Genomic DNA, 26,229 nt, shown 5'->3' with positions numbered 1-26,229 from the left:
ATTGTGGCAACTAGAAACACACATTATGGGGGGGGTTGTGCTCTCTCACAGGTCACATGACTTGCACAGGAGACCACCCAGAAGATGCGCATCCTGGTTTTGAGCTGAGACATCAACATTTCCAAAAGTAGGGGGTCCATGGCTTAGCTTTTGAAAAACGGGATCCACAGTTCTTAGCTGGGTACCACTGCTCTAAGCCCCAGACACCTCAATGTGTCTTCATAGGAGAGTTCCTCCATTCCCTTGAAAGGCCCATCTTGGTGGCCCTTCTCTGAACCTTTTCAAACTCTCTACAATATCCTTTTTGAGGTGAGGCCGCCAGAACTGTACACAGTACTCCAAACGCAGCCACACCTGCATAGCAGCACGGTGCAGACTGGCTGTTTCATTTTCAATTCCTCTCCTAACGATCTCTAGCACGGAGCGTGCCTTTTCCACAGCCGCCGCACACTGGGTCAGCACCTTCCTTGAGCTACTTCTGTTTTGACCCCAAGGTCTCACTTCAGGTCCGTTGCCTCCAGTTCAGACCCCAAGACCCCTCTCTCAGTTCTTGCATTCCCGGTGCAACCCCCTGACCTAAAAGCAAATGAGTGCAGTTGCAGCAGTTAGTCTGATTAGGTTTGCAGTGGTTCCAAGCAGAATCTCAGGTAGTGATAAATGCTCTAATGACCTCTGCGGAGAGCTGCAAGACTCGGGAGGGTGGCAGGGGGGGGGGAGTGTTGTCTCCCGGGAAACCAGGGATAGAATGTTCTAACACAGAGCGCTGTGCGGAATAGAGTTTTCTCCTGATTAAACCTTCAGGTTTCCTACAGGGGAGTGAAAGCTTTCTAATGAAGGATTGAACTGGATTTGGGCTGTGCCACAGTGAAAAGCTCTTTGTTTGCCGTTGAAAAGCTTGAAGGACTCAACGGTTTGGCTCCTGACACACACTTAAGGCCACCTGGAAACGCTAATCTATGCACACATTTCTTTGCGACAAAACATTCCTCTACGTCATTTTTTCCCCCCTTCTCCACTGGCTCTTCATTAAAACTTTGAAGAGGTTCATATCGCTGAAGTTTGTAGCTGCTGCTGCTAAGGATAGGTGATGGGGGAGTTTGCAAAGGAGCAACTTTTAAGTGTTTGTTTTGCTAAGATTCTTAGCTTGAGAACTCTTGCCACTTCAGCTCAGTGGTTCTGGAGTCCAGAGTGGATACGTTTGCCTCTGTGGCGTGAGAAGGTTTCATAGAATCATAGAGTTGAAAGAGACCACAAGGGCCATTGAGTCCAACCCCCTGCCAAGCAGGAAACACCATCAGAGCACTCCTGACATATGGTTGTCAAGCCTCTGCTTAAAGACCTCCAAAGTAGGAGACTCCACCACACTCCTTGGCAGCAAATTCCACTGTCGAACAGCTCTTACTGTCAGGAAGTTCTTCCTAATGTTTAGGTGGAATCTTCTTTCTTGTAGTTTGGATCCATTGCTCCGTGTCCGCTTCTCTGGAGCAGCAGAAAACAACCTTTCTCCCTCCTCTATGTGACATCCTTTTATATATTTGAACATGGCTATCATATCACCCCTTAACCTCCTCTTCTCCAGGCTAAACATGCCCAGCTCCCTTAGCCGTTCCTCATAAGGCATCGTTTCCAGGCCTTTGACCATTTTGGTTGCCCTCCTCTGGACACGTTCCAGTTTGTCAGTGTCCTTCTTGAATTGTGGTGCCCAGAACTGGACACAATACTCCAGGTGAGGTCTGACCAGAGCAGAATACAGTGGCACTATTACTTCCCTTGATCTAGATGCTATACTCCTATTGATTTCAGCACACAGTTGTCTCGGGAAACCTCCACAAAAGCATGTGGGATTATTAATTCGTACAGCGCATGGTTCATTTGCTCAAGTGGTACAGATCAGTCAACTGAACTTTTTAGTTGATAAATCAGCGGTGGCTGGTTTTAATTGGTCAGAGGTTAGGGCAAATTGTAATACGAAAACGAAAATATTGGTCAGAGGTTAGGGAAAATTGTAATACGAAAACGAAAATATTAAAAGTCTTAATATGTTTTCTTATAGCATTTATTTATTCATTTCATAAAAGTTACATGCCGCTTGACTATAATAAAACCTTAGAGTGGTTTGTAAAAAGAATGGAACAGTAAGATAAGTTAATAAACAAAACCAGTGTAAAACAGCTATTTAAAACATTCAAAAACAGATACAAAAAAACCAATAAGATGAAAACCAGATTAAAACATGTGTCGGCGTTCTATGTGTCTATAGGCTTGCCTAAACAAAACAGTTTTCATCAGGTGCCAGACAGAAACAGTGAATTGTCAGTAGGCAGGGAGTTCCACAGTGTGGGGAAATGAGCAGTAGTGTTTGATAATTAAATCTTAATCTATGTCTAAGTGCCTTCAATACAGCCTCAGCTAGCCTGGGCCCCTGCAGATGTTTTGGACTGTATCTCCCATCATGGGAATTGTAGTCCCAACTTAGCTTGGAGAATGCTACTTTAGTACCTATGGTGGGGTACTATGATGTGCACATTTTTGTAAATTTGTTCAGGTCACAGCCACACCATGTGCTTAAAGTACTGTTTTGCCACTGGAATAATCATGGACAAGCCTGAGAACTGTAGTTTGTTAACGGTGCTGGGAATTGTAGCATGGTGGGTCAGCCCCTTTTGCAAACTGCAGTTCCCAGGATTCTCCATGTGGCACAATAGGGCTTTAAATGTACGGTGCAAGTGTGACCTCGATTGTAAATAAAAGGGGGGGGACCACAGAGAATGAGGAAGCGGAGCCACACCAATAGCTTCCCAGCAGGTGGATCACTGTTGCTTACTGGGAGGGTTGGGGCTGTGGACACGTTGATTTTTAAAGTAATGTAACCATGCTTTAAATTTATGGTGCACATAAGGTCTGTGTATGGGACACAGGTGGTGCTGTGGTTTAAACCACACTGCTGCTTGGACTTGCCAATCGGAAGGTCGGCAGTTCGAGGCCCCGCAACGGGATGAGCTCCTGTTGTTTGATCCCAGCTCCTGTCAACCTAGCAGTTCGAAAGCACACAGTGCAAGTAGATAAATAGGTACCGCTCCGGCGGGAAGGTAAACGGCATTTCCGTGCACTGCTCTGGTTTCGCCAGAAGCAGCTTAGTCATGCTGGCCACATGACCCAGAAAAACTGTCTGCGGAAGCGGACAAATGCTGGCTCCCTCGGCCTGTAAAGCGAGATGAGCACTGCAACCCCAGAGTCGTTCACAGCTGGACTTAACTGTCAGGGGTCCCTTTACCTTTAAGGTCTGTGTATACCCAGAATTAAGCCCTAGTGTGCTTCCAGAGAGGTGTCCATTGTAGGATGGGTGCTCTTGATTTATTCAGATTTTTTTGCAGGGTCCACACAATGGCATGGGCAAATGCTAAGCTATATTATCTACCCCTACCCTAAATTTAATCTGCAGAAAATCCTGTAATGAAACAACCTGGTGACAGCGACCCATTTGAGATAGCTTAATCCATTTGCAATATTAAATCCCCATCTGTGAGCATAGGAACATAGGCTTTCTACTTTAGGTCTATCTAACTTACCATTGTCAGCACCAGACCAAAGTAGAGGAGTGATGGACCTTGTCATTCAGCAACATTAGGAAGACCATACCCGGTCTCTGCACCCTTGACTTTCAGCTGGTGGGTCAGGGGAGCAGCTCCGCCAACGTGCAAATAAATGTCAACACTAGAGGCTCCCTGCACCCCGGCCCATGTTGCTCACCGACACTGCAGCAGCAACGATGGCAGCCACGAAGTCCTGCCTGGATTGGCCTCCTGGCTGCCTGCTTGCTCAGTCCACTGAACTATCTGCCCATTGGCTCACTCAGCTGGGCCGCCTGCTTGCTTAAACTCTGGGCTTCCCTCCCTCTGCTGTGAGTGTGAGTGAGTGGGCAGGCAGGTGGTGGTGACGGCAATGGCAGTGGTAACGTGGTAAGGCCCTTCTGCCCACTTGCTTGCTTTGTGTGTCTGTTCACTTGCGCCACCAGCCTGCCTGCTTCATTCGCCCATTCGGCCCATTGTTGCCGCACTGCAGTTCATGTGGCCCCCTGCTGCCAGCCACGTGAACTGTAGCGTGATGCACGTTCCCACCTTGCATAAATATTATATAGTAAGAAATTAAGAAATGCTTGCTTGGGTTAAAGGTGGGTCCCGGTCTTAAAAAGTTGAAAACTACTGATTTACACTGATTGGCAGCAACTCCCCAGGGTTTCAGACAATGAATTTTCCCCAGCCCCGAATGGAGGTGTTTGGGATTGAGCCTGGAGCACCCTGCGTGCAAACAGATCCCATCTACCACTGAACCTTCCCTTTCTATTCATACTCTGCGCACGGTTGCAGCTTAAGGCATCATTTTCCCCTGTGATGTTTTGCAGGGAAGAAGAGGAGGAAAATCTACTGCCAAATCACTCAGCACCTACTTGAGAACCATCAGATGTGGAAGAAAGTCGTTGCGGAGGAGGAACGGAAAGCCGGGGCAGAAAAGCAACCCTCCGAAGAGATTGAGGCTATAAAAGAGGAGGAGGAAGAAAAAGGGAAGCCCAGAGGGGAAGAGGAAAGCAAAGCACCCGAGACAAACCAATGACAAGGATAGGATGTTGAGCAGTATTTTGAGACAAGGATGACTTGCGCACCTGTTCCTTTTTACAAGCCAGCACAACACTTAGACACAACACTGTAGAAATACGGGATAATGCACCTACAGCTGTTTAAGTTGTTTCTCTTTACCTTTAAACTCCTCCGCTCAAAGAAGCTTTCACACTGCAACACCAACTTTTACAGACTTTCGTATGGGATGGGAATATTAGCTTGGGTTTATCAGCTTCATTTTGTTTTGTTTTCGTTTTCGTTTTTTTAACGATGGCATATTATGGTAACTGTGATAATGAAAGAGAAAAGAAGGAGGAGAAATTTCTGCTCGCAGTGAAGGGAGTGGCGGTTGCCTTTGTTCTTCTGTCTCCATGATATGGCGTCAGTGATCTTATCCGTGAAATATTGGTTCTGTTGTGCCAGTATAGATACACATGTGGGGTGGTACGCATAGCATCCCTGAACAAATGGATGTGATGTTGCATTTGAGGCTGGCTGTGACACTAGAGTATGTTATCTCAGCACATGCACATAAGGTTCCGACCCCAGAATGTCAAGAAAATGGCTCCTGCATGGGGTGTAAATTTTGTCTGCAAATGTGACCTCCTTATCTTTCTCAGCCTCGGGGAGCCTGTGTTAGAAGCACTCTGTCTTTCTTCTTCTTCCGCACAACTCAGAATAATTCAGGCAGGCATAACCCAGGGGCAGCTTTGGGCTCTGGAGAGCAAGGGCAGCCAATGGCTGGAGAAATCTTTTCTGCAGCTGGCTGGTAGCTCGTTTCCTAAAAGGGGCATCCATTGGCAAGTTAACACTAGCTGTATTCACACCTGCAGACTGTACAAGTTTACACTGGATCACACGTACGCTTTGTACAAGTTGCAAATGACCGACACCAGTCGTCTGCAGAAGGGAAGGCACATCCAACCACTGGCGTTCATCCGTCATGTCCAAAGGTATTCCCAGTCTCTTGAGTCAGAAAGCGCTGGGGAGAGAGATTTGCATGGCCCTCTTCAATGCCTCCTTTGATAATAATCATATGATTCCAGATGTCTTGTGGGCTTATGAAAAAAGAGGCATATTGGCTGATTCTCAGTTTAATGTCAAGTAACGACCGAAGATGCTTGGTCATGGCTTATTGTGATATTTTCAGTTCATACTGGAATTTGCAGGGAGGGTCATCAAACTTGGTCCTCTGCAACAGTGGCTTTCAGATTGTCTGTTTTTGGGGAACGCGTTCGGCATTGATTAGTTTGCTGCAAATCATGTGTATATCGCTGGTAGTGAGAAGCAAGCTATATTTTGGGGAGAGTTATTCTTCCATTATGGATATTCCCATAAAAGCAGTGGTGGGGAACCTGTGGCCTTCCAGATGTTCTTGGACTCCAGTTGCCATCAGCGCCAGCCAGAGTAACCAGTGGTCAAGGATGATGGGCATTGTAATCTTTCAACATCTGGAGGGACATAAGTCCCCTTCCTTGAAAAAGCCATGGCAGATTTCCAAAGAGCCCCAGAGTTCCCCCGAAACACAGTTTGGGAAACTACTGACGGGTTTAACTCTCGGCAGAAACGCCTGTGAAAAGCATCTGTGCAGAAGTTGGGGGGACTTTTGAGGATGGGGTTATCTTTCTGCTCCTCTTTCAGGACAGGAATTAACTGTGCTGTTCCTTTTCAGTGAAGGTTGTTTCCCATGTAGCCTTTGACATCCGCTGGAAAAAATCATATGTAGAATAAGTTATAATTTAACTTTTCCTATATAGGTATGCTTGCAGGGCTACAATAATCTGGCAAATGCATGTATTTAGTTTCAAGTCCCCCTCAAAATACCTTTAAGGAGGTGTTGTGACTGGGTGGGTGGGTGCAGAACAGGTGTGGAGAAGCTTTGGCCCTCCAGATGTTTCAGACCCATACCTCCCAATGACCATGCTTGCTGGGGCTGATGGAAGTAGTTCAGAAACAGCTGGAGGACTGACAGTTCCTCACACCCGGTGTAGAAAATGATATGAACTTAGGGGCCAAATGCACATTGTCAGTGTTTATTTTTTCTGTTCTCATTCTACTCACGGCCCCTAATGTTGGTCATGTGGGGTTTTATTTTTAAAAGGAGGTTTCACTCTCAGTCTTTAAAAGCAGCAGGATGAGAGATGTGGAACCATCCAGGATCTCTGAAGTCAAAGGACCTTTGCAGTGCTTAAACTGAAGAGCACAGAGACCTACTCTTTGTGTGTGAGAGAGCAGCCACTGGAAGTGAGGTCAAAGCATGTCATTCCGCAGCAAGGAATTAATTGGCAATTAATAGCTTGCTTAGATCCTCCTTGATCCAACAGAAGGATTTATTTATTTTTACTTTGGAATTCGGTTTTGCTGTTTTGAAAAGCAAACAGAAGATCAGGTCTTCAGCAATATGTTGTTGTTTTTTTTGGTCGCTTAACTGATTATTATTTTTAATCTCCATGTCCATGATTTGCTTATCTATATGTAAATATGGAAATGCCTTTTGGGTCTTGTAGATAATAAGGGGGAAGAAGGGTGGGGCATTTTTTGTAAAGATAATTTAAGAAAAAAAGAAAAAAAGCTATTTTTAAAAAATAAAATGTAGCCATTTGCTCGTTCGACAAATAAGATCATGCATAATTGGTAGTGAGACTTCAGCATCAATCCTCAGAAGCAGGTTTTACCAAGGATAACTGAGTTTCAGTATCAAGAGTCTAGCCATTGATCACTGCCCAATTTGAGTTTCAGTAGCACTATATGTGGAGACGGATCTGCTTGCATAACTTAAAAGTGTGCTCAGAAATTGTGCCAAAGTTAGTGTGCCAATCCTGAGACCCAGTACCTTAGGTCTTGTGCATGATGCTTCTATGGTGGTTATTTACCTGCCTTCTTTTCCCAATCTTGCTTCTCAGTGGCCTCCAGGTACCACACCTTCAAGATTACTAGCATCAGCTACCATGTGCAAGTTAAACATTTTCCAGGGAAACACATCTTCAGGATCTAGAGTCTAGTCGTTCAGTGTCCTTGACTTCTTTGTGCTAGGAAAAAGTCAAGGGCAAAGGAGAGGGAACTTGATTAGGGGGCTGTTGTCTCTCACACTGTTTCAGGCCACATCCTCACCCAATTTATAGCATGGTTATGTTGCTTTAACTGTCACAGCTTTGCCCATGGAATCCTGGGAACTGTAGTTTGTTAAGGGTGCTGAGAGTTGATAGGGGAAACCAGTTCCCCCTCACAGAGCTACAGTTGCTGGAGAAGAGGAATTGATTGTTGAACCACTTGGGGAATTGTAGCTCTGTGAAGGGGAATATGGACCTCCTAACAACTCCCAGCACCCATAACATACTTCAGTTCCCAGGAATGTTTGAAGGAAACCATTGCTGTTTAATAAAGTATCGTAGTATAACAGTGCTTTAAGTGAATGGATGCAGCTGTGGCCTTAGTAATGTCCTGTAAGTGGCAAGAGTAGACCAAAAAATAGAGATTGAGGTGAATCACAGGAATGACCGTCTCTTTACACACACACACACACACACACACACACACACACACACACACACTTTTCCTCCCATGGTTGTCCCGAAATGTAAAAGATAGATGTCAAACACACGTGTTGTATAAATGCACTTGTCAAAGAAGTGGGATTAGAGCAGTCAGGTTTGGCGCAAGACATCTCACTTCCTGAGGCCAATGGCAAGATGGTGCCCTCCCTCGATTCCATAGACAGAATCCAACTCAGCTAGTAGTTTGATCTTTCTTAGGCGCCACCTTGTGGCCTCCTCCACCAAAACTCAGGTCAGCTGGATAATTTAGCAGGTACAACTTTGTTCTCCAATAGCTTGCCACCACTCCTCATCTCTTCCCCCCTCCCACTGCCTCACTTTACCTCATAGTAAGGCTGGCCCCAATGGTGACTTCCTACTGAGTGTGCCCTTAATGTCCAGATTTGTCGATGTGTGAAATGACCCTTATTTCAAAACTTAAGAATCCCAGGCCTCTGATTTATATGGCAGTGTGATTTCATGATCACAGGATCAGCCCTTTCTGTGATTTTTCTCAGTGCTTATCCTTCTCCCTGTTATGGCCTCTTCGCCCTTCAAGGTGCTTATCCTTGTCTTTGTTTATGGCCTCTTCGCCCCTCAGGTTGAATCTGGCTGTATTTTCATCTAGCTTGGCGTCGTTGTGGGAGAGGTTGTTTCTCTGCCTGCTTCCTGTCTTCTTGTTCCCACAATTCCTGCATTCAATGAAGCCCCTCTTCCTTTTCAGGAGTGCTTGCATTCTCATATTATCCCGACTTTTCCGGCCTCCTCTAGTTCCTTTAATACAACTCAAAATCGCCAGGAAGTCTCTGGCTTATGCACCCAAAAGTTTGTGCACAGCACCCTCCCACCACCCTATCTGTAATTTGAGGACCAGATTTCTGGGAAAGCCATGAGGGGAACTCCCAAGTCCCTTCATGCACAGAGTGTTACCTACACAGCCCTCTGGGTTGGTGGAAGAGAGTTGGGGAGGGTTACCATTCTGTACTAAAATGCAAGGGTTGCTCTGAGCTGCTGGTATTTTACAAAAATAAATAAATTGTTAACCTCACCAAGCATGGGTTAAACGCAATGCTTGTGGTCAAAGGAATATTCTTCTTCACAGTTTTCTCTGAAGCACAATCAGTGACTGCAGTCCAAACTCATATCCCCAAAAAATTAACCAAAATTCCAGTTCCAGGGTGTGTGCATTTTTTTGTGGGGAGAGTTGTGTGTTTTGCATAACCTTTCTGTGTATCATGCCCAAACACATTTCTCATGATGTCCGGAACCCCTTGAATGTATTTTGGTAGACTCGCTGGGCCTTTCTTCATCAGCATGATTTCTTTTGCAATAAATGCACAGGTCAACAGTTTGCATCGCTTGCAACCCTGAAATCACAGCTCAGAGCTGTCTGTAGCTTCACAGTAATTGTTTTAATGGAGAGACATTCCTAACTCCAGGCCCCTGCCTGCTCCTAAAAACTAGCTCTGCTGGAAAGCTCCTGGGAATCCTTAGGTGAGCAAGAAAGAGAATATTTGAAAGGAGGGAGTAACTTTGGAAGCAGGGTAAAATCCAGAGATTATCTGTTGCCAGTGGTGGTCATTAGAAGTAGATCTGCTTTTGTTTCCAATGTGCTGTTGGTTTCTGTAGCGTTGGTGTGACCGTTTCTAACTTAACTTGACAAGCCTAACCTCCTTATAAGCCTAAAGTGTTTCTGAGTGATGAGGATCAGGAATGAAGAGCATTTTTTAACCCAAACTGATGAGAAGAAAGCAATAGTGATGATGGCAAAAATAGACATAGTTATATAATATAGGATCAGGTGCAGAGACCAACTAGTAGTAGCCATTGATAGCCCCATCCTCCCCTAAATTTATATCACAGTGGCTGAGTGGTGATTTGAACCCTGTTCTCCCAAGTCTTAGTCCCCATCCCTTAAAATGACATGGCATGGTTGCAGCTCCCACACAGCCCAGAATTTTTTGTTCCTTGGTGTGGCGGATTGCTCTTAAAGTATCCATTTCAGGATAAGGACTAATCCTTTGGAAAATATTGTTATGACACACTTACAGGATTTTTGGTTTCGGTTTTGTTTGGCTGAAAGGAATATAAGTGGCTTTATCAAATGCCAACTCAGTTTTGCCCTTCATTGACAATGCTCAGTGGGAGAGATTTCATATATGGTGTCGCTAGGAATTGGACACAAAAGAGCCGTGCCGTTTTCTGGTTTCTTGAAAATTTGGGTGTCGCCCAGCTGGCAAGCACGATTCCAGCATAATTAGCCTTGGAGCTGATGGGATTTTGAACTCAGATGGTTGAACGGGCAACACGAGAAGAGATCATGTAATTTCAGGGCGGGGAATGGGTGTCAAAATCATTTCCACCTCACTCAAACTCTTATGTCTGCTTTTGAAACTCTCGGCCAAGTTCCAAATCTGCACTGAATTTGGGCCCGGCTTAGTTACAAATTAGGAAGTAAGCCCTTCGGGGCAGTCAAAAAATTCAGCATGCTTTGTTTGTTTATATCGCTAAAGATGCAGTGGACATTGTTAGAGGAAAATATGGACTGAGATGGAAGGAACTGTTCCATCCAGGCAATGAAACTGTTGCTACAGGAAGTGCTAATGGTGGTTTCATACCATCATGCATGTTGATGGAAGTTATGAACAGCAGAGCCAGCTCTTTCATTTGGTAGAGTGAGCAGGCAGGTGCATTCTGGCTGTTCCTCGTAAGCCTCCTCAAACTGCTCCCCTCTGAGGAGGACAGGCCACACGGCCTGTTCTGGACCCTCTCTACGAATCTACTCTAGTGCCTCGGGTATGGTGGAGAACACTCTCTTCCGGCCAGCATCGGAGCAAGATTCGTCTGCCAGCCCAGTCAGCTTCTGAAAGTGGAATGGAGAGCAGGGCGCCATCTTGACCTTCACCTCAAACAGTAAAATGTCTTGAAAAGTAAATTGAAACAAATAGAAAAGCCCTTGCAGGTAGGTGAGTTCCATACACACCTTGGAGCTCCAGCCTTCAATCAGGTTATAATTGGATTAGAGCATCCAAATGTGAGCGATAGAAGAGTTGTGGCCTTTGTATTTCAACTCAAATCTCAAGCATTTGCATTATCTGAACCTCTGGTTAACCAGTCCCAGTGGCTCAAATGTTATTATTCCTGATACTGCCTGATCCTATTTTACTGGAGAGGCCTATTAAGAGAGGTGGTGGTGTGTGGAAGGCCAAGGTTCCAGCCTACCGACAGAAGGGATCTGCTAGGCCTCTTGTCTCTGTTTGGCAACTGGAAGACCCAGATGCTGCTACTCAGAGGGTCAGCTTTGGCCCACAGGCTCCTCAGTTGCCAATTCCTGGCCCACACCATTTTGTCCCAGGCATGCCTTTTCAGATGCGTGATCCCCACCGATTTGCTTGCGCTCGTTCTGGTGCACAGCATCCACACCAGGTGATTCTTAACCATTTGTTTCCCAGATGCAAGCACATAGCCTCACGGCGTTTGCATAATCGCACATCCTCACGTTTGAAATAACGTTCTGCAGCTACGTCCAGCTTTGAATCCTCCAAGGTTAAAAATGGTGCCCTAGGCAACCCTTTGAAAGATGATTATGTACTTGACTGTCACAAGACTTGAAACCGATTCCTTTGTTAGTGCAAAATTCACATTGGAACAAATGGGTGTGCACTCCCTGTAAAAACATTGCATGCCCATTTGTCTCCCCAGTGAATCATTTTGCTTCCCAACACTCAAGGTGTGGAGCCCCTCCTCTGAGCTGTGTCTGTTGATGACACAGGCTATGTTTTCTAATCAAGCTGAGCTTTCGGCAGACCGCGACAGTCCTTGTTTATTACATGTTAAAGAATGCATTCTCAATGTTCCATTAGATAGGTTTGCACCTTTCTTTTTTAGAAGAGTCCTTTTGCAGAGTTTACGGGCGCTAAAATCTTGCAGGTTTTCCTCTAAAGCAATATCTTAAGCTATCCACTTCTTTTTTAAAAAAGAAGAAAACTACGAAAACATAAGGGCATGAGCCAACCAGAGTTCAGCACTTCCAGTGCTTGATATTAAAGGTAGTGTTCAGCCTTGCGCTCGGCCTCTCCTGCATGCCATCAAAGCCTGGTTGCTATTTCTCTCAGAAACTATTATTTCATAAGGTCTTGGAGCATGAGAATGAAGCTCAGGGGTAGCAAAGGTGCCAGATGTGTCAATTCAGCCCTCTCTGTCCAGCACCCCAAGCCATGCTCCTCTCTGGTCCTGTTCCCCCCCCCCTTGAGAGTTCCTGCCAAGTGGGAATGTCTCCTTGACCTCAGACCGTGCCTCTTCCATACCTGCACAACGGTAAAATTTGCATCCGCTGCTCCTCCCACTCTTCTCTCTGGCTCCGCCCACTGCCGGCATGCGATTTCTCCCCTTCCCTAGAAGGGGGGTGCGGCCGTTAGGCTGAAAATTGTTTCCCAGTCCCTGAAGTTGCTGAAAAAGGAGAACTGGGGGTGGGGAGTGGGGAGCTAGCGGCTTCAGAAACACAATGTTCCTCCTTGAGGCTGCAATTCTATGCAGATGAACCCGGGAGCCAGTCCTGTTGAGGTCAGTGAGTGGGACTGGGCTGCAGATTTCTCCTTGAAATTGGGACTAAGTGCCTCACTTTTGGCTGACTCGTGCCCAAAGGGAACTGCCAACCAAAGTAGGAAGGTGGGGGGCGGGGACTTGCCATCAGTATTGGTCCATTTTAAACACGGTGTTCTTTTCACTAAGTACTACATTCATTAATTTATATTTATATATTGTCAATATTGTTGTAATAACCAAGCCTCCTCTTTTCATTTTGAACACTTCAAGAACAAGGCCTTGTATTTTGTGTGTGTGAGTGTGTGTGATTTTCTTTTCTTCTTCTTTTTTAAAAGATGATGCTCTTTCACGGACCGGCGGAAATCTTTTTTTTTACCTTTCACTGATATCCTTGCACTTAAGACATGTAGCAATACTTAATATATTCCCTTCACAAGTATTTGTTAAGTGATTTTTAGTTAATGGCTGATAAATGTTTTGTACAAAATAGATTCTGTACAGGGATTTAAACAAAAAAAGAAAAAACAAAGAGAGAAATCTTTTAGATAAACATTATTTATTTTTACTGTTTTTTGTAAGTTAGACACTATAATGATGCTCCTCTTTTTTGCCAGAATTACTGGAAGTGCCTCTTGGTATAAATGTATAATAGTAAATATGTATTCAGAATTATTAGAGATAAAACTTGTCACACAAAAAAATGAACAATGTGGATGTTGCAATGTGAAGAAAAACAAATATAATTCTGTGGTATCATATTGGTTTGCTGTTCTTTCTTTCCTTTGAAGGCTGGTTGTCTGGTGCTACTTTCTTTTTTTCTTTTTGTTTAAAGAATAATACTTTATTTAGAATTCAACAATAACAAGGGGGAAAACCACAGCAGTTGCTACATCAATTCATTACAATTAACCAATTTTAACAATATATAAATAGTAATAGAAAAATTACACACCACTTTTAACTTACTGAAGTTGTTATATTACACTCTTATCCCTTTATCTCTTTCTTAACATATCAGAAAGAGAAAGACCAAGAAAGGAGGCACAAAACAGAAAAAAGAAGAGGAAGAAGGGGGGGTGAGGGGAAGGGAAAAAAGGAAAAACAAAACAAAAACATTTGGCTTCCAATTAGACTCAATGTGTTATTATTTCTACAATTTTCTCTGATGCTACTTGTTGGGATACTGCCAGGGAGATAAAGTCCATCATGGCTCCAAGCCGTGTGCCGGACGATCCATCGATCTCTGGTAGGCACGCAGTATCATCGATTTGCGACATGAGTTTCCAGAAGTTATCTTGCCACATTCTAGAGCTCATGCACACTCTATCAGCAGATAATCACAGCAGAAGTTGCACTCAGGAGAGCATTATTTACAAGCTTTATTCAGCGTTGGTCAGAACAAAGAAAGACATGACTGCCTGCGACAGTGTCTCCAGCAGAGAGAGAGAAAACGAAAGCAATAGGAAACATAAACATCCTGTGAACAGGAAATACGCAGGCTGTGACACAAACATCCTGCTCCCTTTTAAGGTGGAACGGAAATATCCTAACACTACTTTCTGCTGGGGGAAAAAAAATAAAGGCTACAAATGCCGCTAGGATAATGGTGACAATACAGCATTTGTATAGCACTTCGATGACACTGCCTAATTTTGATCCTTATGTCAGGGGTTAGGGGATCCTTCAGTGCAGGAATCACAGCTAAAGAATCCCTGGCAAGACTGTGCATGACTTGAACTCAGCACAAAGCAAGTTCATTCTGCACCATAGGAACATGTCACGTCCCAGACTCAGTGGCAAGCAGTTGACCAAATTCCATCTTGTAAATTCATTCTTCTATGTTCTCCATTTTGTGGCTCAGCCCCTCCATCCCCTTCTTGCTCCTCGGATAAAAGGACCACATTCCATATTCCACCCCCACTATTATCTCAACAGCCTTCCCCTCATCTCTCTGTTCCTTCCTCTTCAAATCTCTCTCTCCCCCACCCCACAATAATTAGGGTGTGTTGAGTTTTTCAGCTTTCAAATTCCCAAAATGAGAGGTGCCGAAGAGTTGCAGCATGATGATTCGTGAATTAAAAAAAAACACATTTTGGTTAAATTAATTTAGTTTTGCTTGGTAAGTAAAACATGTGTAAAATTTCATAGTCATCGTTAGAAATGATTACCCAGTACTTGCAGTTATATTCCATATTGATATTATTTTTATTGTTGCTTTTATTTAGCATTGCCTGACATTTTCAGAAGGGAAAATCAAAATTGTTTGGTTTTCCGAGAGCAGATTATGTGCTTCTTCATCAGACGTAGACTTACCAAGCTAAATATTGTCCAGTCATGAAAATAATAGCAGATTTAAATTCCTCACACCCATAAGCATTTTTTTTAAAAAAAAACCTCACTGAGAAATTTGCAAAAATTAAGTTTCACACCCTAAAATGACACAAAATTACCCAACCACCCCATTTCTTTCATGCATGCAGACATTCACCTACCAGCTACACCAGGGTAGCCAAAATGGTTACCTTCAGACATTTTTGGACTCCCAAGTCCTATCCCCCAAGCTGTTTCTTCTGGATACGTTATCACAGTCACTTAACCTGGGAATATGCCCCCTTTGAATCCAATACTTCTGAGCAGAAGTGTTTAGGGTTGCCTTGTAAGGCGATAGTTTGTGCTGTCGCCTTTCATGGCCAACAGCCGTATTTTGTCAGACGCACAAATCGGATTGAGAAGCTGATATTTATATACACACCTGCTTTGAGGTACACCGGAGCGTAAAGCCAAGCTAACTAGGTGGAAAACAGGCATACAATGAAGTGCACCTCCGATTCATTAGATCGCTAAATATACCAGAAATGTGATACGACACATCCAAGTGGGAACCATTTTCAGGTGAAAGGAGTGCTTAATGAGACACTCTTCTGCGTTTGTTTTTCTGAGGCCTTCCCTACTGCAAGACGTCCTGCAAGATAGCTGGACCACCCTGGGAAGAAAGCTAATTGGATACCATTAAGAGACCACACACAGATAACCATCCTTTGCTAATAAGGAAAACCGGTCACAGAGACAAGATCCCAAATCCACATAGGATCTTCCCAGGAGAGGCGGTGCGGGTGGGGGCACCTTATCCTGAGCATTACAGTGGGCTAAGAAGGAGAGGGACCCAAAGGACTTTGGCTGTAGTGGGCTGAGGGGAACACAGCTCATGGGAAGGTTTGGAATGTCTTACCTTAGAAACAATCTGGAGGAAAAAATCAAGGAAGGAAGGAAATTAAGGAAGAGCGAAAATTGTGATCATGGGGGTGGAGTAGCTCCATGAGGAAAAATTCAGCTATATGTTGTCTTGTAAATGGCAAGTGCAGTGGTACCTCTGGTTACAAACTTAATTCGTTCTGGAGGTCCGTTCTTAACCTGAAGCACCACTTTAGCTAATGGGGCCTCCCGCTGCTGCTGCTGCACCGCCAGAGCACGATTTCTGTTCTCATCCTGAAGCAAAGTTCTTAACCTGAGGTACTATTTCTGGGTTAGCGGAGTCTGTAACCTGAAGCGTATGTAACTCGAGGTACCACTGTAATGAGAGGGTCATGATAATGGCATGTAGGTTTCTGCATGATGTGGAGAAAGGTCTTGTAACATGATTGATTGATTGATTGATTGATTGATTGATTGATTGATTGATTGAATTTATATACTGCCCTATACCCAGAGGTCTCAGGGTAGTTCACAGAAAAGATCACAATATACAAAATAAAAATAAAAACAATAAACCAATAACACACACACACACCAAAAAAGAGCCGCATTTCAAAAGGGCATAGGATGTCAATCAGGTCAACCAAAGGCCTGGTTAAAAAGGAATATTTTTACCTGGCGCCTAAAGGTGTATAATGAAGGCGCCAGGCGAACTTCCCTGGGGAGAGCATCTCACAGACAGGGAGCCACTGTAGAGAAGGCCCTGTTCTCGTGTTGCCACCCTCTGGACCTCTTGAGGAGGAGGCACACAAATGAGGACCTCACAAGATGATCTCAGGGTCCGGGTAGGTTCACTGGAAAGAGGCGGTCCTTGAGGTATTGCAGTCCTGAGCTATTTAAGGCACTAGAAGTTCTCCGCAGCTTTGAGAAACTTTGGAATTTGCTTCCGCAAGGTGTAGCCATGTCCTCCTACCTGGGCAGCTGTTAAGAGGAAGCTAAACAGATTAATAGAAGATAAGGCTATCTGTCACTGCTCATTGTGATGACTATATATATCTTATCTCTGGTATTCAGAGGCAATATGCCTTTGGGAGAGTGGTGTTGCTTGTGGGGTTCCCACAGGAATCATGTTGGTCGCTGTGGGAACAGGATGCTGGAGCACATTGGCCTCAGATCTGAGTCAGCTGGTGTCTTCCGATTTTGCAGTGTTCTTGGGGGTTTCAGAGTATTTATTTGTGGTTATTTTTTAGACCTATTGAGGACTAATTGCATGTGTTTGGAAACACAGGAGTGTGGGCCTTCCCCGTCCACTAGGGCACTCCTGCACAATGTGTGATATTGAAGGTAAAAAAGAGGGCAGGTCATCCATCTTTTTCTGGCTTTGTTGTTGTTTAGTCGTGTCCGACTCTTCGTGACCCCATGGACCAGAGCACGCCAGGCACTCCTGCCTCCCGCAGTTTGGTCAAACTCACGTTAGTAGCTTCGAGAACACTGTACAACCATCTCGTCCTCTGTTGTCCCCTTCTCCTTGTGCCCTCCATCTTTCCCAACATCAGGGTCTTTTCCAGGGAGTCTTCTCTTCTCATGAGGTGGCCAAAGTATTGGAGCCTCAGCTTCACGATCTGTCCTTCCAGTGAGCACTCAGGGCTGATTTCCTTAAGAATGGAGAAGTTTGATCTTCTTGCAGTCCATGGGACTCTCAAGAGTCTCCTCCAGCACCATAATTCAAAAGCATCAATTCTTCGGCGATCAGCCTTCTTTATGGTCCAGCTATAGCACAAATTGTACAGCAGGATATACATGGGACAATGTTGCAAAATGTTAGGAAGGCTAGGGGATGGGCAGTTCCTGCAGCTTCAGATTGCTTTTATTTCTAACTAGCCAGCGTTCTCTTGCGTTCTCTTACGGCCTCCCTTTTTTGTGCCTTAAGTAAGATTTGCAAGTGTTAAGTTAATCTTTGCAAAGCAAAGCCGTTGCGATTTATGTAACTTTTTATCACGACAGGTGGTGACAAACCGTAACAACTAGTTACTTATCTCCTTGACTTGGTTGTCGCCATAACACTATACCCTCCAATGAAAATAGGGACGACCTAATGAAAGTAGGACATTCCGGGATCAAATCAGAAACTGGGGCAGTTTCTGTAAATCCAAGACTGTCCCTGGAAAATAGGGACACTTGGGGGGTCTGCACCAAAAGAAAATGAATGCCAAAAGCAAGCTTCTGAAATAATAATAATTTGTAAAATATTTTTTTTAAATGATAAACATAAATTAAAAGCTAGATGATCCATTTGCCGCACCTAATTCTATGCTGTTAATTCAAGTTGTTCCTAACTTATTTAGTTCAATATCTGAGACCAAGAAGGCCTGGTCCTCTCAAACACTTCGCTGCTAACAACATTGAGCTGTTACGGGGTAACACTTGATGTTTCAGATCACCAAAGCAAGGCATTCAGAGGAAGCTAATTTGGGGCTTAGTCTGCTTCCCCCCTTCTTTGGAAACAGAGGTGGTCTGTCTCTGTCTCCCTGCAAATACAAAGGAAGCCTAAATAGGTTTAAGTGAAATGAAAAGAACGCCCATTCATAATGAAATTACTACTCGGGATTTTATGACACTGCGTTGCTACACTTAAGATGCTGAAATTGCATTTTAAAAAACAAACAAACCCAAAATCAATATGATGACAGTCTGTTGCTTTCTTGCTTTTGTCTTTTAAACACCTTTTCCTGTCTGAATAATTTTTCAGACAATCGGAATTGGAATGGACAAATCTGTCAATTTTGGATTCTCTCTGTGTCTTGTTTTTCCAATACTGTATTATATTAAGGTCTCCATATCTCCATATTTCCACATCAGTTTGTGAGTACATCCATCAGGATTTTAGTGTAGATATCTCCTAATATACACATTTTTGTATGCAATTTTCCTCAGTATGTGCATTTTTAAATGTTGCTTTCACTAATGTATGCAATTTTATCCACACTTTACCCCAGTCTATGCACTTTTTGCACACATTACTTGACTGAAAAAACATTCATTTCAAAATTTGCAGTAGCATGAATTTGGAAGGGTGGCTGTTTTGTTCCACATCTTCTTTCAGAAAGTGTGAATTAGGTAGGTTTCCCCTTTAAACGTGAACTGAGAACTGTATGCCCTTATCCTGCCCAAAGGTTGTCACTTTACTCCTGCAATTTTGGGGAGTTAGGGGGGCTGCAAATGGATTTCTTCTAGGATCAGATAACATGGAAATTACCTGCTAAACACAACCTGTATACTATTAGTGTTCTATAAGGCTGATCGCCGAAGAATTGATGCTTTTGAATTATGGTGCTGGAGGAGACTCTTCAGAGTCCCATGGACTGCAAGAAGATCAAACCTATCCATTCGGAAGGAAATCAGCCCTGAGTGCTCACTGGAAGGACAGATCCTGCAGCTGAGGCTCCAATACTTTGGCCACCTCATGAGAAGAGAGGACTCCCTGGAAAAGACCCTGATGTTGGGAAAGATTGAGGGCACAAGGAGAAGGGGACGACAGAGGACGAGATGATTGGACAGTGTTCTCGAAGCTACCAGCATGAGTTAGACCAAACTGCGGGAGGCAGTGGAAGACAGGAGTGCCTGGCGTGCTCTGGTCCATGGGCTCACGAAGAGTCGGACACGACTAAACGACTAAATAACAACAACAACAACAACAGAAGTGACCATATGGGCTGTATTCACCTGGCAATTTATTCAGCATGGATAGCTCAGTTGGTTAGAGCATGATGCTGATACTGCCAAGGTTGGAGGTTCGCTCCCCATATAGGACAGCTGCATATTTCTGCATTGCAGGGGGTTGGACTAAATGATCCTTAGGTTCTCTTCCAACTCTACGATTTCTTTTTCATGACTTTTCCCTAGCTGTTGCAGTCCACGTTATCTTTGAGCTTTCTTTTACACAACGTAAGAACTACTTCCAGAATATGGGGCAAGTTTGGTGCTTAATTTCAGAAATAATCTATTTGCAAATAATGTGGAAATGAGTGCTAAACTTGTGCCATATTCCACCGTAGTTCCGGAAGTGGCATTTACATCATGCAAAAGCACAATTATAATGCAGAAATTAACAGGTAGTAAAACGTCAGGGAAACAGAATAAACTGGCATGTGGATTCTGCCTTTATCCTGCTTCTCCCTCCCAGCATGTAAGGTTATAATTGTACAAATGAGGAAAAAAACATCAGGGTCAATATTTCCTTCTGTCCCATACTGTTTCCCTTCCTCCTTAATGACTAAGTAGCTAAAACTACAGCAAGACTCTGGCTGACTGAGAGCCAACCACACACAAAAATGAAATAAAACACCTTGAACAGATCCCAACTAGATTTAATACAAATTATTATCCATTCTTTAATCATCCCCCCCCCACTAATCTTGCTGGAATTTTATTATGCCTCACGCAATGTGCATGTGGTGCCTTTACGTGCCTTAGATAATGTTCGCGTTTTGACGTAGTGGGGCCCACCCCCATTTTCACCCTCTCAATGATTCAGAATATGTTGTTGTGGGCATAGAAATGGACGGGTTGCAACACCAAGACAATGACTGGAAGCGAAATCTGAGATTAAGAGCACGCCAGTCTTCTTAAGGGAAATCCACATGCATCAGCGGCTGTCTGGCTTCAGAAAGTCAAAAGTGGAACAGGGACCTAAGTGCCTTCCCATGCTGCTGTATGATATTCTGAGATATGTTGGCTTTGAATATGGATGTTTCACATTGGTGTAATGGCTAATAACCATAGGTAGTCATGTCCTCCGTGGGCTTGTGGCCATTGCTACATGTCAGTATTCTCCATCATTTAGGACTTGCCCACACTTCTGCTTGTCCATGCCTAGAAAAAATGGATCCAACTGGTTTAGCCCTTGTCCCACTGCTTTTCCCTGGAAAGCCCACTCTTTAGCGCTAAACCACGGCAAATGTCAGAGGAAACCTGATTCATGTTTGCTCCAATTGAGCTGTTCCCCTGGGGAAAAGAGGCCGAGCAAGCAGAAGTCTGGATGAGCGCTTAATGATGCTCAATACAAAGAGCAAATGTTAGCTTTTGATATAATTCCGCAGGTTATTAAGAACTGGTCCCTAGTTCAGACTTGGAGATATATAAAGAAGAAGCTAGGTGATTTCTAGGCTCAGTAAGATCCACAGGCAATCCAGAAATCGATGTTCTCTACACAGCTGTGTTTGGGTTTGACAAACATGGGTTTGACATGATTTGCCAGTTAGTTTGTGCGACTTCACGGTTTCAGGCTATGCCTTCAGAATGTTTAGATGGATGTTACAGGAAACTTCTGGTGGAACATCATCTGTGCAGGTGTGGTGCCCAAGCAGTAGAAGACCTATATCATTATTTACTGCACTGCTCCTTGTATTGTGAACCAAGGGCAAAGTTTATTCTGGATTGATTAAAATACCTGATGGGGATGATCAAGCAAAAATTACACATTTGACTCTGGCATATCCCTGACAGAGTTACGAGATTTGCAGTGGCTGCCCAAAAGCTGATGAGAAAATTTATGGAGGTGAAGATGTCAAATTGCAAAGATTTAATTGAGTGATTTAATTTTTAAAAAAAACAATTTGGATGCTTTTAAATGTATTGGTTCTCTTCACCGTTTGCATTTTAGGATATATTAGGAGAAGGAGGAGTATTTTGGTATGTATTTTAATGTAAAGGCATATTTTGGTCACCATTGTTCCTCAATTTTGTATGTATGTGTGTCAGACGTGAAGAGTCCTCCTCTCCCTTCGATAACTTCACAGATAAGAATTAACGAGCAGTTGATAGATTTATTGTCCTTTTATTACAGCATCATGTTGCAAGCACAAATGCACAGCTCTGCAAGGAGGGCAGTTGGCTACTCTAAACCCAACTTCCAACTTCCGACTTCCGACGCATTTTAGGCGCCCTCTGACTCCTTTGCTCTCTGATACGTTCAGATCTCTGAGTCCATGGAGAGAGGGGATCCCCACACTCTCAAGTGACGTCTCGACTAGCTGCCCCCTCCCTTCTGGTTCCCTTGCCATTATCTCAAAACTGGGTAACTCCTCCCTAAGCTGTTCAGCTTCTGTCTCTGTCTCTGTCTCTGACTCTGACTCTGTCTCTGTCTCTCTGCTTCTGAACATGCTGTGGACAAGGTGGGGTGACTCTTCCCCCTCCAGTTCTCCATCGGAGAGAAGGTGGTCTGCCATAGAATGCATTCCCCAGTCCTCATCTTTAGACCATTCCCTGGCAGTATGTATGCATGATGGTGACTTTTCTGTGGTTTTGTGACCATGATCTGGTGGAACGCTCTGTCACAAGAGACTAGGGCCCAGCGGGACTGGACATCTTTCCGCAGGGCCTGCAAGACGGAGCTGTTCCACCAGGCCTTTGGCCAAGGCACCGTCTGACCCCCTCTCTCCTTCTGTAATCCTCACAGAACTCTTAACCCAATGGTTGGCATTAATTTGATTTTGAATTGATTTTAGAATGAATTGATTTTAGACTGCTGTGTTACTTTTATTGTTGTTAAATAATGAGCCCGGCTTCGGATGGGGAGGGCGGGATATAAATAACAAATTATTATTATTATTATTATTATTATTATTATTATTATTATTATTATTATCATCATCATTATTATCATCATCATCATCATCATCATCATCATCAGAACAACAGTGATAAGCAAAGTAGGTCTTCAGGGTTTCAGACTGACGTCTCCCACAACTCTACCTGGCAATTGAACCTGGAGCCTTGCGTGTGTAATGTAGATGTTCTACCACTGAAATGGGGTAGTTAGCTTGACCTGATGTAAGGCAACCTTCTAGGTTTGTATGGCTGCTCAGACATCATTGACTGAATTGCAGAGTGGGTCACAGCCAAGACGCGGTGTTGCACACCATGTCGCCAGTCAGGAACTAGAGAGATGGAGTAATGGATCACACATCGGCACGGTACGGCATCATAAAACCTGTTGCGAGCCACACACTCTAAAGAAGGTGAAACAAATACCACCGTGTCAGTTCAAGAATCGAACTGCACCTGCTATGTAAGCTTCCAAAAACTGTAACTGAGCAATTAAAAGCAAATGAGCAGGATTATATAAAGGTCATGGATTTTGGGGGGGGTAGAAGGGACCACCATCTAGATTCTTGGGAATAACTGAGTAAGTGGATGGTATCAACACTGGAGAAGATGACTGGTAATGGAGATATGCCCATTTTCTAGTCCTGATTTCTCCCGCTACCCAAGAAAGAAAAGCTGCAACGTTGTTCAAAACATTACAAGACCTAATAAGGAAGCTTCCCATTAAATAATGGGGGGGGGGGGTGCTGGCTTTGCAGAGAGATTTCCGTGTAGGCAGAAGAAAGTTTCTTCGTTACACCATCCGCCCTCCCCTTTGGTTGGCAGGTTCCCCCCCCCCCCCATGAAGTCTTTTATTTCCTGGGAACCAGCAATTAAGAAGATCAGGGCTTTAGAAGGAAAAGAGAGAGGGAGAGAGAGGGAGAGAAAGAAAGAAAGCTTTATCACATGCATGCTGTCCAACTTGCTGCATGTCGCGAAGAAAGATCTCAAGAACTTTTAAAACCATTTCTGCTGTGAAGAATTCCAGCTCCTGCTTTGCTCATGTCCTTTGTGTGTCCTGGAATTTGTAGTGGGGGAGAAGAAAGACCAGACTTGAAGGTGGAGGAGTAAACAAGAAGAGACCGAGTGAGAGGGTGATACTGACCACACAGGCAAAACAAAGAACTGTTCTCCCCACCCCTTCGGTCTTTCTTGTCTCCTCTTTCTACCTCCAGATATAAGATCTACCTCACTGCATCGTGTCTCAGACTGGGGTTTCGCTCTAGTTTCTTCCATTTTAAGGCTAGGAGAAGAGATACATATTTGTTTCTGAGTTCACCCCCAGAAAAGAACTACCAGGGACTGGAGGTCGCTACTGCCAAGGTAAGGTTGTGTCTTCATCCGCTCTGCCTTCATCCTCTTCTCAAAAGTTGTCTGTCTTCTTTGTGGACAGAGGCCTTTCTCCTCTCATCACCTGTGAGTAAGAAAACACACACACACACACACTCATTCATTTCATTCAATCAACTAAGGGGACTGTCTAGAAATATGACTTTTTCTATAATGTCAGTGCTTACAAAGAAACGAATGGTTCTTTAAAGAAAGTTTTTGTCACGCTGGTGCCGAAGAACGAGAAGGAGGGAATGGGGAAGCTATCATTTGCAATTGTTTATTGGTCATGGCAAAAGCTTGAAAATGATTCTGGTTAACGTGAAAGCCACTGCATGAATGGAAAGCTCCTGTGCCTTTGGCGTTCTCACTGATACTTTAGAATTTTTAGCAAAAGCACTGCTGTATGGTAAGTTCCTTGGAGGCAGGGACCTGCTCCTTTACTTTTTTTAGAACAATTTTAAAATTTGTTTTTAAACAAATACAAAAACAAAAAAAATCCTCTTATCCTTTAAAGGGCAGTGTACACTGATGGCACTTTAGAAATCTTGATCATGGTTGCAGTCGTCATCATCAGCATTATTATTATTAATATCATTATTAACTGCAATCTTCTGAAGTGTTCCTTTACAATTATTAACACCAGGAACCACAATTTATTTATTTATTTGCTTCTTCTTTTGTTAAATTTGCATTCCAGTTCTTTGTCCAAAGATTGCAGGGAGGTTTACAACACAGAACACAAAAGTCAGTACATAAACACAGTATCTATTTAACACACACACACGCACAAAAATCAGATGCAATTATAGTAAGAAATGCCTAACAAAATACAGATTCTTACCAACATCACAGCACGGCCCACAATATTTTAACAATTATTATTAATGTTTATGTTTTCAAAAGATGGAACTATTCAGAGAAGTTTGCTTTGTGAATAATAATAATAAAGGGATTTTAAATTGTTAAAGGTTCTTTTTTTAAAAAAACAACAACCATGGAGCTCCTCAGAATGGCACACTCTTTGAATGTTCATAGGCCCTCTGTCCTTCTGTTTGCTTCTTGGCGAAACCGCTTCCCATTCAAACCACAGTTTGGGAACTTCTGGGGTAGGGACTTTAGGTGGGACACCACATTTTCAGAGTGGCAAGGGAGGCTTAAGTATCTTTTCAGCAGAGTGCTGGGTAGACTAGAGAAGTGAAGGTGTGTGGACCCGGGAGGAGAAGGTTGCAGCAGTCTAGCAAGAAGTGGCCATGGTATGAGCCAGAGTTTCTGTGAAGGGACAGAACAGCTATATTTTTGTCAGGCTATCTACTGATGTTTTTACTGGTGTTTTTATTGACATTATAATTTTGTATGCTCTATACCACCTTGCTGTATTTTTATGAAAGCGCAGCCTATAGATATTCCAATATATCCACCTATTTCAGTATTGTCTATTCTGCTTATCAGGTCTCAAAAGAAGCCTTTCTCATCACTTGTTACCTTATTTTAATTTGAGTAGTTGGGATGGCTACCGAGACCTTTCTGAATTCAAGGCAGGTGCTCTGCTACTGAGCTATGATCCCTGCAAAGGAGCCTGTCTGCTGTGTCTCTGCATGATTATCTGCTCTGACTTTGAATCTTCCCTATCAGCCTTGGCTGGAGACAAGCTGTTCTATCTCCATCTCTGCATCCAGTGTGACTAGGTGACAGGAGTGAGCCACGCAAGAACTCTGCGTAGACTTGTCGGAGTGTCAGCCTTAATGAGCACAGCCCCCAGTAGGTCTTGCCCCATGGATCAGTTGCCGAGGCTGAAAGTCCCTGCCTCCCCACAGCCATCTAAGTTCCCACCTCTCCAGGGTTTCCACCCAAGCAATCAGAGACTGTGCCTATGTGAATTCAACCTCTCCTCCACCATCTTCATGCCTCTTCTGGTTCTAGGTGACCAGGGGGGAGGGGAGCTTGTCACAGCAGGAGGGGGAGACACCCGTGCCTCTTCACCAGTTGGACTCATCTCTGCCTCTTGGCCACCTTCTGCTTCAGCTTCTGCCTTTGATTCTAGACTTCTCTCTGCCACTGACTCTCCCAGCTCACTAAGTTCTGTTACCTCTTCAGCTTCCGACACCTCCTCCTCCCAGCCTTCTCCCTCTTCTCCATCTGATCACTCGTCATTTCCCCACTCCACAGGCTCTAAGCCATCTTTGCTTGGTGGTTCCTCCAACCATTCCTCTGTGTCCAACTAGTCCATGAGGAGGTTGCCCACTGGATCCCTGAATGAGTCTTCCAGTTGGTGACTCCTGCAGAAACACGACAGGGAGAGTGTCCCCTGGGGGCAGGTCATTCTTCCTCCTATACATACTCAAAAGTGCATTTCCAGGTGCAAAGTG

The 26,229-nt window shown here is 44.0% G+C and overlaps 2 protein-coding genes across 4 annotated transcripts in view; both read left to right on the top strand.

Annotated features, from left to right (window-relative positions):
* The window catches only part of PDE3A (phosphodiesterase 3A), a 274,981-nt gene extending 261,531 nt beyond the window's left edge, over nt 1–13,450 (top strand). For both annotated transcript variants that reach the window (XM_083461042.1, XM_083461041.1), the window contains one exon: nt 4,403–13,450. In XM_083461042.1, the coding sequence (XP_083317168.1) occupies nt 4,403–4,611 (209 nt within the window). In that variant the 3' untranslated portion in view covers nt 4,612–13,450. The remainder of the gene's footprint in view (nt 1–4,402) is intronic.
* A 9,929-nt stretch (nt 13,451–23,379) lies between these two features.
* SLCO1C1 (solute carrier organic anion transporter family member 1C1) overlaps nt 23,380–26,229 on the top strand; it is a 35,950-nt gene continuing 33,100 nt past the window's right edge. For both annotated transcript variants that reach the window (XM_083461173.1, XM_083461172.1), the window contains exon 1: nt 23,380–23,854. The gene's annotated coding sequence lies outside the window, so the exon portion shown is untranslated. The remainder of the gene's footprint in view (nt 23,855–26,229) is intronic.

The sequence above is a fragment of the Podarcis liolepis genome (genome assembly GCF_965112155.1).
Source record: "Podarcis liolepis genome assembly, chromosome: 10".
NCBI lineage: Eukaryota > Metazoa > Chordata > Lepidosauria > Squamata > Lacertidae > Podarcis > Podarcis liolepis.
Note: the sequence above shows the minus strand (reverse complement) of the source record. Positions and strands in the feature narration are given on the sequence as shown.